The 16,006-nt window shown below is 51.6% G+C and overlaps 1 protein-coding gene across 5 annotated transcripts in view; it reads left to right on the top strand.

Moving 5' to 3' along the window:
- Positions 1-15,651, top strand: part of NF2 (NF2, moesin-ezrin-radixin like (MERLIN) tumor suppressor) — an 80,710-nt gene extending 65,059 nt beyond the window's left edge. For 3 of the 5 annotated variants that reach the window (XM_047088102.1, XM_047088098.1, XM_047088101.1), the window contains 2 exons: positions 701-866; positions 12,714-15,651. In XM_047088102.1, the coding sequence (XP_046944058.1) occupies positions 701-866; positions 12,714-12,764 (217 nt within the window). In that variant the 3' untranslated portion in view covers positions 12,765-15,651. Of the gene's footprint in view, positions 1-700; positions 867-2,285; positions 2,331-12,713 lie in introns of those variants that run through there. The other 2 variants (XM_047088100.1, XM_047088103.1) reach the window with 1 other exon arrangement.
- Positions 15,652-16,006: the final 355 nt, after the last annotated feature.

Below are 16,006 nucleotides of genomic sequence, written 5' to 3'. Positions count from 1 at the left end.
GTGTTCTGCTTTTTTATAGTTTGTATTTTCTTATCACCCATGCATGTGACATTACCATCACATGACAGACTCCATATACTAGCCATGGGAATCACTACAGAATTAGCATTTATATTGCATGATTTGCCTGGCCATGACATTATAGTTGGACACTTTGAGAATGATTTCCAGATTTTCACCATTGTAGATACAGTGTATCTACCTGCAGGTGGTGGTGGGAATCTTTTTCTTCCTGATATTGGCCGAGCAAGCTTCCATTCTGTTTAGGAGATGATGTCCCAAAACAAGTAGGGATGTGGCCACGGCCTAGCAGAAGAGGTCACTTGAATAGAATCACTTAACCAAGAAGGGCCAAGACGAGGAGATTGTTTTGGATGTCAGGAGTCTTGATTCATGTGTTGTTGCTTGTGCGGAATTAAAAACTATCTACTGTAACTGGTATTTGTAGAGCGCTTTCAGAGAGTTTACCAGAGGGCTTTCCTACCCTTTATTTTGCTTAATTCTGACCACGGCCCTGTGATCATTAGCCCAACCTCATGGCCAAGGAAACAGATTCAGACCTATTTAGCGATTGGCCCAGGCTCCCATGGCCTGGGAGTGTCTGAGCAGAGATGTGATGAACTCCATCCAGGCTGCAGACCCTAGATCCCATGTCTCACTGTTGCCAAAGCCATGATACACCATGTCCTCTTGCTGGCAGAGTGGAATACATGGAGAAGAGCAAGCATTTACAGGAGCAGCTCAATGAACTCAAGACTGAGATTGAGGCCTTGAAACTCAAAGAGAGGGAGACAGCCTTGGACATTCTGCACAATGAGAACTCTGACCGGGGTGGCACCAGCAGCAAGCACAACACCATCAAAAAGGTACCGAGTCTCCCGTCTTTCACTGATCAGGACAGTCATTAATGAAATGGAGGTTGGCATCTGGTTTCCTGAGTAGCCAAGTCATTAGACTGTTATCATTTTGTATACATACTTAGTTGAGGAAATTTTTTAACTCACGCCAGAAAGGGAATTTAATCCGCCAGTGACTGTGAACCCATTGGCTTGATGGAAGGGGAGCCTGTGTTAAAAGCTCTGATGAAATGAATCACTGTTACGAGACAGGTTTTGATCCATCATTTAGCAGTAAAGCGATTCTGTCTTTTAAGCCAAGGGGAGTTCTGCCCAGGGAGCTGCCTTACTTCATGAGAAAGCAAAATGAAACAGAGGCTTTTGAGAATGGACTCTCCCTCTAGTCTTTTTGGGTGATTAAGTGGCAAGAACTATTTAAAAAATCCTGTTCTTACTTTAAAGAAACCAAATTCTGAATTTGTAACGTTTTTCATACTTAAAAGGAAGTGTCTAGAAGAACCTTAATGTTTTAAAAGATGAAACTTCATTTATGTTGCTATCAGTTTCAAATTGTTCTCTACTGATATTTTGAGCGTTCAGGTTTTAGAGAAGGTTAAATTCCATAAATATCAGCCCAAGAGTGTGCTTCTCTCTCGGACAAAGCACAAACGACCCCTCCTGCTGGTTTGTTCCTGACTTATAGCCCAGGGTCAGGCTAATACCTGTAAAAGAGGTGTCATTAAGATGAGACTGTTCATTGAATTTAGATCATGATGGTTTACCTAAGTTTAATTTTTTACTCTTTACCCTTATTCTTTAGAGTGGTCTCCCAGGTTAAGGAATATCTGTTTTCAGTAGTTAAGCTGCATCTGAAAACTCCAAGGGTTCTATAGCTACTTGCCAGTGCTAATGGGTACAGTCGGGAGCCTCAAATTCCTTCTCTGTACTCCAGTTAGTATTGGCACCGGGTAGAGAATTCCTCTTAATAGCATAGCTGAAAAGGAAAGGCCTTTCCCCATTCCATATTCTTCTTCCCTCTGGATTCCGTTATTTACTGGGTTTCACTTCCAAAACTAAATTATTGAACAGTTAGTGAAAGGGAAACTAAAGTGAGGCCTCAGCCAGTGAGCTGAGAGGTAAAATGATGACTGGGCCAGGGAGCCAGTCAGCCCTCGAAGGAGCTTCCTCAGGCACCCCACCCCCAACCCCCGCTCCTGTCCCCAGGCTCCTCATCTGGGCACACTGAACGGTCTCGTCTTTGCTGTTGCTGCCGTGAGCCAGGCCCTCAGGAAAGCCGGAGGGACCTGTTTCCAGGCCATAAAAACAAACAAATGAAGTCACTTGTCACCATTTCAGGCCTGTCTGAGCATTTTGCAAATGGCACATGTGGCATTTGTTGATATCACAGGGTATGTTTTTGTTTTTCTTCATTTTATTTTGCTGGTTTAGCCTCAAGCCCAAGGCAGAAGACCTATCTGCATTTGAGCCCTCAAAGTAGGTTATCCCAGGTACTCTGTATGTGGTGATGGTACTACCCTCTGTGATACTAACCCATGCATGAGCTTGCCTGTCTCTGTCCCTGGGCCATGCCGAGCCCTCCCGAGGGCAGGTGGCACTGGGTACTGGCCGCAGCATGCTTTGAGTCTGAGAGCAGGCATCCGCCCTGTGGGGCCAGACCAACCTCCGGGGGTTCAGAAGGCTGCCTCGTTCTGAAGAGCATGTCATGGGGCTGTAGGACCAGCTGTCCATCACATTTTGTGTCATCGTTGGGCTGGGGATGGTCATGGCTTCTCGTCCAGTGAGGTCTGTCTAAAATCCTTTGTCTCAGTGGCATAGTCCGTAGATAAATAGCTCTAGCATGGAAATGGGATAGATCTGGGTGTCTTTAACTCAAGATCAAGACCTTTCATGTGGTGACAGCTTCTGAAGACCCATGGTCATACCTGGTCGCGGAATGAAGGGGCTGTCCTCACTCACTCATTTGCCTTTAGAGCCTCCCCTTTCTGTACACATCCACTTTCTTTCCAAGTCAAGCAAACCAACAGTACAGCGGTCTGATCTGTAGCCCATCTAAGTGGACCATCTATCTGTCTGTCGGTGCTCTGAAGACTGTCTCTGCTCAGCTCCTCCACAGCCTGGGGCAGAGTTGTGGTCAGCATGAACTCACATTGGGACAGTCGCTGGCACCCAATAGATGAGCAGTCAGTGGTTGTTGAGTGAATTAATGGAATGATTGCTCCTTTCCTTCTGCGATAGTTCATCATCCTCCCAACATGCCTCGGCAGCAGGGAGAATTTATTATGCCCAGTAATAACATAACATCCTGCCTCTGCTCCTTACCTAATCCCCAGCGGTACGCCAGCCAGTGGGCCCACCGACACCTGACAGTCGCGTAGGATGTGTCCTTTGGTGTCCTCGCCACAGTTTCTGCTGTTAGAATAAAATAAGCTCACTGGAAGCTTTCTACCAAAAAGTGAGATCTGGCATAAGATAGACCTTATTTGTGGTTGTTATCCAAGCAAGAGAGGTTAGCTACTAAAGTCCCAGATGGATCTCATTATAAGATGGATTCTGTCTGTCAGTGGTTCCAAGAGCCCATAGCATGAACCCCAATTTGTGTGTGACACTTTTATTTAGTGGGCTCCTATTTCTTCAGCTTTCATACCACACATTGGCATCAAACGCCCTGACACCAAGCAGCGCGTGCTCTGAGCAGGGCAGTATGACCAACGCTGGAGTTGGGCAGGCCAGGGGGATCATCTGTCCAAGTGGTGACCCCACGGTGCCCAGAGGACCCTGGGGTGGATCCACTTTGGTTTCCTGGACTTTGTGACTAGCACAGGGTCCAGCAGAAAAATCCCTTTTTGTGTCAGCCTGTGCTGTCAGGCATTCCTGCATATGACCATAGCATTCCACCTTGATACGATTTCATCTGTCTTTTTTCTGTAATGATTCAGAATGTTTCGGTTCTTCAGGGACCTGATTTTGACCGCCAGTTCTCACTGAGCTCTTATTATAGACAAATGAGGTTTGATTTGCAGTCAGATTTGTACTGCTCCGAGGACATTTACAGAAGTCTTTTTTTTTTTTTTTTTTTTTTAATGTCTTGATGTGAACTTGTTTTCAAAGCAGGCTGCCAGATTCCAGTTAATCAAGAATTCTGATTACTCGAGGGTTAACAGAAGAATGGGCTCGGCTTTTAATAATAGCTGGACTTATCTCAGCATTACTAGATTAAATAGTGGCAGTTTTTGCTACACTTCACGTTTGATTCTCTTTCCATTTTCTGGACTTTGCTGGTCCCTGGGGCTAGTGACTAAGCATGACGAGTAGCCACCTGCCTGTGCTGGGGTAGCCCTGGGGCTGTGCCTACTGTAGTCTGGGCCAAAGTAAGCCTAGTAAAGAGAAACACCACTGTGGGCTTTGGAAGTTTGGGCACCTAGAGTGTGAAGGTCAGAGCTCCATCTACAAAGTCTAGGACGAGAAATGCAGAGACTGGTGGTGACCTGGAGAGCTTCCAGTGTCCTGAGAGCCCATTAATCTTGGTTCAAACCAGGCTGCATTGATTTTTGTTTTGTTTTTAATGTTTTCTGATCATAGATTTCTTCAAGAAAAGAATGGTTCTACCTACCTCCCACAATGCAGGCATGTTCCTTCTTCTCACCTTCAGTACTTTCCTGCCTCACTGTGAGGTCCCAGTGTCCTCTCCGCAGTACTCTCACTTAAGCTAATTCCAGGGATTACCCTTGGGTTCAGGGCTTAGTTATAATGTTCCCTTGGGAATGCCAAGAGGCTGTCCCGTCTGGCTAACCGAGGTTACCACTACTCTGCCACTCGTTTTCTCTGTAACTCTTACTTTCTCTTAATGCCCAGTGTCCTCACCTGTAAAAAGTGAACAAAACAGTTCTTAACCCCCAGGATTGTTAGGAGGATTAAAAGAGGTAACACACCTCTTTTACACAGGAAGAGCTCAGCAAAGAGTTTCCATGAGTTTGGAGGTAAAAACTTTGAAGAAGCCAGAATTAACATCACTGGTTCTTTTGCTATCCGATTTGAGTTTGCAAGGGTATATTTTGTTCCTCCTGCCAATCTTAACTGCCCACATTTCCAATTCACTCCCCCCGCCCCCACCCTGCCATTGATAATCAGTGCAGCTGGTTTGGCATTTGCATGTGATTCAGAGTGGCACCTAGTTGTCAAGAGTCGCTCTTAAGAACCTAGATTCATTTCATGCTCAGGGGGAGCGACAGCAACACATACTTCTGGCCTCTGAGTCTTTTGAGTGAGGGAGTGAGGTCCGGCAGTGAGGCTGGAGTGAAGGGGACACAGGTGCCGTGGGCTTCAGAGCCACAGTGCCGAGGAAGTGAGCTGTGGCCGGCTGTGCCGCACACTTTGGAGGTGAAGATGCAGTGCCAGAGCTTGTACATTTCGGGGTCTTGCTCTCATCCCCTCTCAGAGGACAGTTTTCACTCCCCGATCCTGAGCTGGTCTGAGTGCCAGCAAACTTGTCATCATTTTTGTGCCCATGATCTCCAAGGGAGCACAGGGTTTCAAAGGAAATCGACAGAGGACAAATCATGAGGATCGTGGAGCTTAGAAAGTTTATTTTATTAGTAAATGGTTTGAGCCATCAAGGTCCAGCTGTGGTTTCCGCTGGTGGAGGAACAGGAATGAGTAGCCTTGACAGTTCTCTGAAGCTCTAGCTGCCGCTTGGATCCAGAAGACATAAAAGTCCAATGTCATCTTCAATTTGCACTGACTCCCCTTGGAGATGCAGGGCTGGCGAAGTGAAGTAGAACACTTAGAACACCAGGGAAGTGATAAATCACAGGGCAGGATTGAGTATGCGTGAAAGGCTTCTCCCACAATTAAAACCAACGGCCAGAGCCTCCCTGGTGACCTCTGGTCGCCCACCTCAAAGAGGGCTCTGGTTAGTTTCTGATGCTTGTGTGTAGTTAATGTGTTCAGCCCTTCCATGACCCCGGTCACTGGACCCAAGCTGACAGTTGGCTCTGCCTGCTTTGGAAACTGGGCATCGTCTGGTGCGGCATCCTCTGCCCTGACTTAAAGGCAGCATGCACTGGCTCCCAGCTCCAGAACCTTTCTTTTGTTGCTGTTGAAGGGTGGCAGAGGCAGGAGGGGGGAGGAGAAGAACGGGGGTGGGAGTGGGGTGGGAGCAAGGATTAGCAAGGAGCAGCAGCACTCAGGTGTGGATAGAAAACGCGTGGAAGAGATTGCAATGGCGAACTCTTCCCTGCTCTGTGGGAAGCACAGCGAAAGCATTGGGAAGCACAGCCTGGTCTCTGGGAGCCTGCTCTTCCTGGATGCGATGCCTGGGCTCATTCCCGAAGGCCACTCTTACCTTAACACGTGCACCAGCTAGATGTCCAGGTGCCTCTCAACTGGGGAGGGCTTACCATTCTCTTGCTTGTTTCTGGTAGCTCTCTAGATAGAAGATTCTGCCAGCCTCTTTTCCAAAAGACCACGACCTAGTTCCTCTTCTTGGTTGGGAGACTTTACCCAGTCAAGCAGTTGCCCTTTGGGGAGGCGTTGAAGATCCTGCAAAACCTGCTTTGCCCTCTTAGGATGTTTTACAACCATTTGGAAGTGCCTGGGGACATTATTGGGCCTTATTTGATGCAGTAAAACATCCCATTTGGTCCCTCAGCACTGAAGATGTGTTTCAGTGCAGCCTTCCTCCGGCACCTGATTTGTTACTGCAACAGTGGGAGGGAAGAGATGGGATGCAAACTCATTCTGCGGGCTCGAGGTTCTGTTCTTATGATCCTTGCTGTGATTTCCCTTCTGATATTGGCAATTTGAAAATGACATCAGCGTGTCTGCACCTTTTTGCTAAGGTACTCAGTGCTCAGAGAACTCTGTAGCTATGAGTTCGTCTCTACCTGCCCAGTGAAGTGAATCAGACTGATTAGTCCATTTTCCAGGTAGAAGGACGGAGTAGCAAAGGCCCCTGCCAGCATCTCACGGGCAGCTCAAGACACAGGCACACACCAGTTTCCAGGCATCTTCCTACTTTAGGTCCTTAAAAGATTAATATACAAAAGAGACCCTCTGGGCTTTCCCTGAATTGAATTCATTAATTGGGATGGACTTGGCCTTTCATCCCACCCCTGCTTAGGGATAAGTGTGCGCACAGCTCTCTCCCCGTACACATCACCAGATGGCATTTGGGTGCAAGCCGTCACTAGCAAGACGGCAGAAGCGCTTAATCTGGCCAGTGTACAGCAACTATCCCCCTTCACTGGCCTGCCCCCTCCTTGGCTCTGATTTGGAAGGGGGGATGTTGATCACACCCTAAACCAAAGATTATGTTGGAATTTGCTGCTGCTGATTTGGCTGTCACCTTTCTGCTCCAGAGTTGGCTTTCTCCTGGTGGATCCCAGCGCCAGAGAATCCGCATGTCCTTTTGAATCCGTGCCCTCCCCCGCTCCTTCATTTTTGATATGTAGTGGCGGAAAGGAGGTGTAACATGATTTTAGGGCTTGCATTTCAATTCCGCTGCATTTTTATGGGACAAGCAGTCTCAGCGCCTGGAGTTATTAGGTTAGTATCTAAAATGGGTTCAGCACTGTGGGTCTTATTGTTTAAAATGAATTAGATGGCCCCCCTCCCATCTTCCTTTCTCCTCCCTCGGGATGAGTGGATTGAGGCAAGGCCCCCAGAGACTAGTTGGAGGAATCCTGGCGCTCTGATTAGTTTTGTTCTCCCAGCTTAATTGTAGAGCTTCCTTTCTCTTGTCATTGATAGCCCAAGTGGCTCTGTGTCCTGCCCACCCCCACGCCACCCCTTTTTGCTTTAGGAACAAGATTATCACAATGCGGCCTTGTGAATCAATTTTCTCTATGTGCTGATGAAAGTGTAATTCATTCTTAATCAAGCAGCCTTGCTGCTGCAGGCTCTGTGCCGGAATACATTTAGTTACCCTCCCATCACTTTGGGAAATGATTCCCCCAAAAGGACTTTTAGAGGAGAGCTGGAAGGAGAGTTGGCAGCCAGCCTGGTGCTGTCTTTTTCCAGCAGGGGGCACTCTTGAGAATGATGCTGGAGGATCCTTTGTAGCTGGCCACATTCCCCACTGCCCCCAGCCGGGAGGGATTGGGGAGCCTGGTGCTTGTCACAGGTGCCTTCCAGTCTTGCTGTCTCTAGACCCTGGAGCCATTTCTTAGGACTGGGCAGGTGCCAGATCGTTGTGTCTTGATGGGCTGCCTGAAACACTTGCCCAGTGAGCAGGAGCCGGTTGAACCTGCGTATGGCGTGCAGGCCTGGGTTAGGTCCTGTGTAGGCTTGAGAGGAGCCAGCCTCCTGCCTTTTTAAGGAGACAGATATGTCTCCCGGATCTGAACTGGTTGAGATTGGATGGATGTGCCCATGTGGTCACACCACACACAGTTGATAGCTCGAAGAGGTGTAGCTCTGCCAAGTAGCTCCCTCTCCTGCCCTTTCACAGCCTGGTGGCTGTCACAGACAACTGGCAGTTTGATGGACAAATGCGCAGGAGGAGAGGTGACTGCCAGGCTTGTGGCTGTTGATGCTGGGCAGGATGAAGGGGCCAGGCCCAACAGGTGGATCGGAGCCCCTCGTAAGATAAAGACCAAGCTGTATAGATCTGCAGCAGAGAAAGCAAAGGAAGTTTGTCTCCTCAGAAAGGAATTGGATTAGTGACAGACTTGAACAGCCGGTTCAGTCAAGAGAGAACTTAATTCCTCCTGTATTATTCACACGGCTGATTTTAATCAGATGTGAAGAGACAGCTGGAAGAGAGAAGCGGGTCAGCCCAGTGCCTGGTGAGGAAACTTCATGTTCTTTTAGTCATCTTTAGGGAACTGGCAAGAGCACTGCAGGATGGAGGCTTTGTGCAGGGCCTCTGTGGTTTATGGCTTCCCGAAGGAGCTGGCGGGACTGCCGGGAGCCCCAGGGTTGGCCCTTGTCTGGATTCAGTGTGAGTTTTGAGCGGTGCGTGGCAGACACAGTCACTAGTCGTGTCCAGGCAGAGCTCTAGCTGTTTGTCCTTAGAAGGAATCAGAAAGGTGGACCAGATTCAGCAGGTCCCAGAATGATGTAGCCATTGTCTGCAAGTCCCTCCTTGTCTCTCCGCGTCCCAGGCTTTTCCGCTTCACCACCTACTTAAATTCAGAGGAGACCTTTTTTCCGACAAGCTTGGAGATAGGCCATGGCAGTGTAGTCCCCCCGCCATGGCAGTGTAGGACCCCACACCATGTGCCCTCGGGGAATTCCCCTTTGTTCCCAGAGGCGCTGCCTCCCCAACCTGGCAAGTCGGGCCAGAGGGCGCAGAGGGTTATTGTCGATCATCAAACAGAGTGCAGGGTTGGGGGGGGGGGTGGAGACTGGGGAGACTGGCTTCAGTTCTCACAGTGTGACCTGCAGGAGGTGAGGCTTTTGTCAGGCCATCTCCATGGCACCTTTGCTGTGCTGTGAGCAGAGAGCCGGGCCTGTCACTGAGCAAGAAGGCAGACCAAACACTGACACGGGTTCGTACACCTTAAAGCATGGGAGGGCGGCAGGGAAACCAGGACACTTGTTAGCTGATTTTCATGAGCACACAAAGACCCACAGAGCCAGTTTGTTTTATGAAGGGCTCGCTTTGTGCCATTTCCTCTGAGCCTTCCCCTTCTCTCTTAGGAATACCCCTGCCTGTAGCTGTACTGTAAACGTGACAGTTAGTGAGCTTTCTAGAAACAGCAGGTGGTGACAGATCCCACAGGTGAGAGGAGCCAGGCTGAAGGCAGCTTGACAGATGCTATTGGCGGTGCCCCGGGGGCCCTCCTGACCTCTGCCCCTGGGCTTCTGAGTTCTCGCCCAGTGCAGACCCTCCTCTTACTGCCTGCTTCCCCCACCCGCTTTCCTGCACGAGCACAGGGAGAGCTGGCTGGCTCCAGAGGAGGACATCTTGATGTCTAAGATAAAGGATGCTGCTGGGGGGGGGGGGGGAGCAGGCAGAGGCCGTGGTGGGAACTGGAAGGGTTCCAGCTGCAGACAGTGCACTTGTGCAATAATTTCCCCTGACAGCAGGGTCCCTAATGGAATTAGGACCGCCAGGAATTACACAGTAAAGGTAAAAGGCAGGGGCAGTGGTAGCCAGATCCGCCTGTGGGCCACAGCGGGAGGCTCCCAGTGTCCTCAGTGTCCACGGTCACGTCAGCCACCTCTGTCTGGTGGGTCTGCCTGTTCCTGTAGCAGCCTGGTGCCTTATGGAGGATTGTGGTACTCTCTCCTCTTGCAGAGGCCACATGTCTGTGGTGCTTTCCTACTTCTACATGGCCAGAGTATTTGACTTTGCTCCAAACCTTTCCTCGGGCTGGGGTACCACTTGTGCTTTTGTGAGATAAGAGGTCAGGCTGAGCCCCTGTCGTGCAGCGTGGGGTGGGGTGGGGATCCAGGGAAGCATCTTGCCCACCCGAAGAGGGCTTTGCATCCCAACAAACACATGCTTGAATAACTGGAATCTGGCACTGCCAGAGCTGCCAAAACCTTCCCCTGGCACCTCGAGGGGACAGCCAGCACGCAGCTTGGGTAGAGGATCCAGGAATTCTTGGAGCCAACACTGTACAAATGGGCAGAAGGCTCTCGGAGGCCCCCACAGCCTGGGCTTCCTGCCTGGGAAGTGGCCAGGCCTCTCGGGGCCCTCATCTCGCCCTGCCTTGGAGGCCACGAAGGCCAGCACAGTGCATGCCCCTGCCTTCTGTACCCCCTCTAGCCTACACTCTGCCCTGCACCCCCACTGGAAGGAGAGGAGCCAAAGCTGGGGTTAGGGGAAGAAATGTGATGCTGCGATTGGTGCTAACAGCTGTTGGGTTCTCCGTGAGCATCAGACATGGTGCTGACTGCTTCGCAGTGCTTCCCATTTACCCTCCGTGTCCCCCTGTGAGGAAGGGGTGCCATTGCCCCGCTTCACCGTAGGGAGCTGAGGCCACAGTGAGTGAGTGACCTGCCCAGGACCATCCAACTGGTCAGCGGCTTTAGGTCAGGCAGCCTGGCTGGAGCTGTCTGTGACTCAGTGTGTGGAAGGGCTGTGGGCATCTCCCTGTCCCCTGTTGGTGCCTTGTCCCCCCGAGGAGCCAGCCAGAGGTCTTCTCTGGGAGCGTGGAAGAAATCTAAGTGGAGACATTGGGTTTCACACCTTTTGATTTAAACTCTCCAGCAAGAGGATTTTGTCTCAGTGATTCTTAGGTTCTCTTTCTTTCCCGGTTAACATCATGAGTCCCATTATCACAGAGCACATAACCCGCAGCCGTTCTCCTCTGACTGCATTTAGGGAGAAACCCATCCAGACTTGGCTCCCTTCTAGAGGGAGTTCCATTTAAGCAAAGAAATGAAAGCCCTCTCCATTCCCATTAGAGCTGGGCTTTCCAGAGGGCTTCTGAAATTGGTTCCACTGACGAAGACAGCCCAGACGCGTCCCTGCACTCAGCTTGTTAGTCAGGAACTTCAAGGCCACAAGATTTGGCAGGGTTTAAAGAGCCAGCTCTCAAGCTGTCTCATTTGAGCACACTGACGCCGCCTGTGTTTGATGGAGAAGGGATCGGTTTTGAGCTTCCCTCCCCCACCCTTTAGAGAGGCAAGATGGTACCAAGGACTTTTCAGATTTAGAGACTGCCAGAGGTCCAGGGAATGGGCCAGACCATCCAACCCACTTCCATGGTTTAACTCCAGAGGAAAGAGGCACAGAGAAGTCAAGGGTGTCCACTGAGGCCACGCAGCGAGCTGGTGACGGAAAAGAATTAGTGTCCGGGCCTTCTTAGCCTCGTGTGGAGCTCTTGCCTTTCCCGTGCATCACCCCATTTCCTTAAGAGCCTACATCTTACTCATTCAACAAACATTGTTTGAGCTGCTACTAGGTGTGAAGCAGTAAGCTAAGTGGGTTTGGGGGATATGAAGATGAACACTATGTGCTCTGTGTCCACCTTCCCTGAAAACCCTCCTTTACGAAGTCCAGGAGCTGGATGTGGAATACACAGTCTCACCCAAACTGGTGATTTCTGGAGGGGGAGCAGGTGCTGGAAAGTGTCCGTGCCAGATGCTTCTGTTTGGGGAGATCCTGGGAAGTGGCCTACAGAGTCTCAGGGGCTGAGGGTTCAGCAATTCCGGAGGGTCACAGATTCTAGTGCCTTTTCTACCATGCCAAGAGCTCAACCCCTGATCCTGCCTGTCTGCATCTTCCCAGCCCTGTGCTTCTTAGACCAGCATCCTTCCTGGGAAGGCCTTAAGTTTCCAGACAGAGGACTGCCCCTTGGGGACTGTCCCCCTTGCCCGAACCAGCCCCAACCAGAAAGCTCATTGCCTCCCAGCTTGTAGATGCAAACCCCCTGTGAGCTGCCAGGTCATGGGCAAGTCTGCTGTAGGGCTACCTGGGGAGCCAGGAGTGGGAGGGACACTCTCCTCCTTGTCTGACACAGGCCTGCCTTGCCTGAGGCTTGTGTTGCCAAGCCGGTCCTCTGAGCCCTGGAGAGGACGAGCATCCCAGGCTGGCGCCACCGCAGACGGAGCCCCACAGAAGCATCTTAGACACTCTCGTAGACGAGAATGTGAGAATCTCTTACAGTGTCCAAGGAGCTCCTGCCCTCTGTGAAAAGATGATGTTGATGACATTTTCCTGCTGACATGCTTCTGTCCACCAGCCATCCCTCCTGGCATGTCCTCATTTGTCACTTCCTAATTTGAGTTCTTGGGCAAATCTGGAAACTTATTTGGGATTGGCCGCCAGCTCCTTGAATATCTATCTGAGCAGCCTTCCCTTCCACTCCAAACCAGCCCTGAGGTTAGTCCCCAAGGCAGGATGGCACCTGTCATAAAAGCAGAAATCCAGCGCCCTTCAACTTCTTCTCTGCTTCCTTGCAGCTCACCTTGCAGAGCGCCAAGTCCCGAGTGGCCTTCTTTGAAGAGCTCTAGCAGGTGCCCAGCCAGCCCAGGATCTGTCACACCTGCTGCTCCCGGCACCAGAGGGATGGGTCAGACACCGTGGGAGTCATCATAGGTGGGCTGGCTGGGGGCTTCCATGGGAGCTCTGGAACTTTTCCCAGCTGAGTGGAGAGCCCAGCCCCCTTCATGTGCAATTGCCTTGAACTGTGACCTGCAGAGAGCTCTCTCGTGGGGTTCTAGTTCATTTTAAACATTTTAAAGAAGTATTTGTCTTTCCTCATCTAATGTGGGGTTCCAAACTTCCTTTGTCAAAGGCACCCTGGGGTCTATGTCTCACTGTCCAGTGCTGACCTCCCGAGCCCTGGGGAGTGAAGTGTGCAGGAGCCCTGGAGACAGGGAGCCTGGTGCCACCGCCCCCACCCCACCCTGGCTCCAGAACGTTCATCTCCTCCACTGGTGAGGAACTGGCATGCGAAGAAGTGTGGCCCACCCGAGCGCAGGCCCAGAGCGGCCTGCCTGCCAGCCTGCCTGCTACATATCGTCGGTGAGCTGGCCTGTGGCTCCTGACAAGCCACGCGATGTGTCCTCAGCCCGCCGCCCCCCTGCCCGAGGCTGCGCTCTGGCTGCCAGCTGGTGGAGAATGGGAAAGGCAGCTGTGACTAGGGGAAGACTTTAGGCAGGAGCTGTGATGAGGGGTCGGCTGCCAGCAGAGGGGCCGGGGGCCCAGCAGAACTGAGTAGGAATCTGCTCCATACAGAACGCTCGCTGCCTTCCTCTTGCCACCGCAGACCAGGGTTTGAGAGGCAGGCGGGAGCTGCGTGTCTTTCTCACCGCCCTTCAGCCTTAGACTCTCCTGCCTGTGGCGGGCCACCGGGGGACTCCCCGGTCACGCTGTAGTCAGCACCTGGTAGCCTGGCTGGGACTCTGTGGCCCCACAAGTACTTCTCACTGTGGCCTCAGTCTGTGTTGCTGCCTGAATCACCTTTCCTCCTGGGCCATATGCCAGCAAGCCCTTCCTAAGCCTTGATTGTACCGGGCCTCCTTTGGGTGTTGCCCTTTAGGGGCAGACAGCCCTTTATTTTTTTTCCCCCTTGGGCCATGTGGGGTCCCGTGTGCTCCTCCCAGCACAAGCCAGATGCACAAGCCAGGTGTCCACTCGCCATCGGTGCTCTGCACCTGCTGGTGCACAGCCCCCTTCCACTCGGGCGGCAGCGGGTCACGGAGCCACTCCCATAGCACCATGCCCCTTTGTTTGGGGCCACTTTCTTGCCCTTCCTTTTCTCTATGGTTTGGTGGTGCTGCTGTGACCTGCCAGCCATTCGGATCCTTCCAGTGGGGCTGTTATGCAGAGCAGGAGATAAAGTCAGAACCAGTGAAAAGAGGCTTATTAAGTGAGGACACGTGAGGGCCTGGAGATGTCCTGAGAGCAGAGGTGTCTCTGGCAATCCTATGTGGTTTTGAGAAACTTAGAAGCTCACGGAGATCCTGCCTTTTTTCCACGGTCAGGCTGACCTAACGGTGTCCCGGGCTGGCCAGCCCCCTTTTGGGCCCCCTTGCCCTGAGGAAGCCAGCCCTGTGTGTCACTCAAACCCCTTAGGATATACAGGGTGGGACTCCACATCTGGATGCTCAGTGTAGATGGTTGTGGCTGAGAGAGTTTCCTTATGTCTCCCTGTCCCTCAAAAGCCTCTTCCCCTGAGATGCGGTCACAGTGAGGGGAGTCCTAAGGCATCTGTAATGTAGGGCCTGGCTCTTGTGTTGAGGCTTTGTCTCTCCAGGCACACCACCCATCCCTGAATTTCCATGACGAGTTACTTTCCTCCTGACCTGTAAATTTAATCTGTAACAGTGGCTGTGGGCACAGGAGCATGGTGGTGGTTTATATAAATGTTGTCGGGCTTTGTTTTTTTTTTATTATTTAACTGCTGTGTGTGTGTTCCAAGTCCGGGAAATGCCGAGCCATGTGGCCACGAGGGAGCCAGCTGGCATCTGAGCTGTGGCAGGAGCACCGTCGGGCCCGAGAGCCGACTCAGGAGGGCCAGCAGAGCCTCGCTCCTCCAGGAACACTTCAGCTCTCCTTGGAGGCGGGAGCTGGCGCGTACCTCCCAAAGACGGGTAGGCGGAGAGGATGGTGGCCTTTAGAAAAGTCCTGCGCCACAGTGGAAGGAAACAGAATAAAAGAGGAGCTTGGTTTTCAGGGACTTGTGCCGAGGCTCAGGTGACTGTGTTCTTTTCAAGTGAACATTTTTAGGGCATGGGAGCTTATCAAGTCAGGAAGCCTCCACTGAGGGCATGGCCTGGCCACAATTATTTCATTACAAGCGCTTCTGATGGTTCTTGGGCTGCCCAGCTAGTGACACTCCTTAAGGCTAGGGTGTTGGCCCTTAGCAGTTCTGTCTACACAGACAGACCTGACCATTCGCCCTGACCGAGGCCCCACCTCAGTCCCAGCAGCGCTCTGACCTGTGACATCAGCTCAGTTATTCATGTACCCACCAGGCCCCGCTAGACAATACCCCATGGCATTACATAACACTTCTTAAGTGACTGTGTTTTGTAAGCTTGGGGACAAGCTTCTCTCTCCCTCTTTTCTCTTTCAAATCAAAACAGCAAATCCAGAGTCTGACAACCAGGATGGTGACTAAGTGTTGCTCGCTGACAGGGCTAGGGCCTTGCAGCCCCCCGGAGGGTCCACCTCAGTGGGGAGACAGCCTCTTCCAGCTGCCCTGGGGCCAGGCGAGCCCCTCATGGGCTTCCAGAGAAGCTCCATCCGTTTTCAAAGATGTCAAACCTCACTCGTTCCAGTGGGGCCTGGGTCTTGCCTCCTGTCAGGGCCAGACCATGGAAGGCTATTTTCTATTCCGGGGATTGTTGTAATTTAAATGATTGTTTTAATAAAAATTCTAAGCTGTCAAAAGTGTCTTGGGCTTCCTTGGTTTGCTTGATGCCCTAGTCACTGAGGCGGCAAGCTGGGCTGGGTGGTAGGGCCGACTCTTGGGGACTCTGAGGAGACGGGACCTCTGCCCTCCCTAACTGCCCAGCACCCCAACTCCGGCCCCGTGTCACTGGTGATAGAAGGATCACCTTTTCCAGGCCGATGACAGCACCCCTTACTCTACCTTCACCTGGGAACGCTCTTCCTTTGTCCTGTGGGCACTCAGGGTCATGGAGCAGTCCCTGGACAGGGTCCCAGTGCCAGTTTACTCTCCACACCCCCTGCCTGTCCTCAATTCCAGACCTGAAAACTAGGGTACTGGACCAGGCAACCCTTC

This window comes from Lynx rufus, unplaced genomic scaffold, assembly GCF_022079265.1.
Source record: "Lynx rufus isolate CCGP_SWC_20201006 ecotype Redwood Valley unplaced genomic scaffold, mLynRuf1.p SCAF_24, whole genome shotgun sequence".
NCBI classification, from domain to species: Eukaryota; Metazoa; Chordata; class Mammalia; order Carnivora; family Felidae; genus Lynx; species Lynx rufus.
Note: the sequence above shows the minus strand (reverse complement) of the source record. Positions and strands in the feature narration are given on the sequence as shown.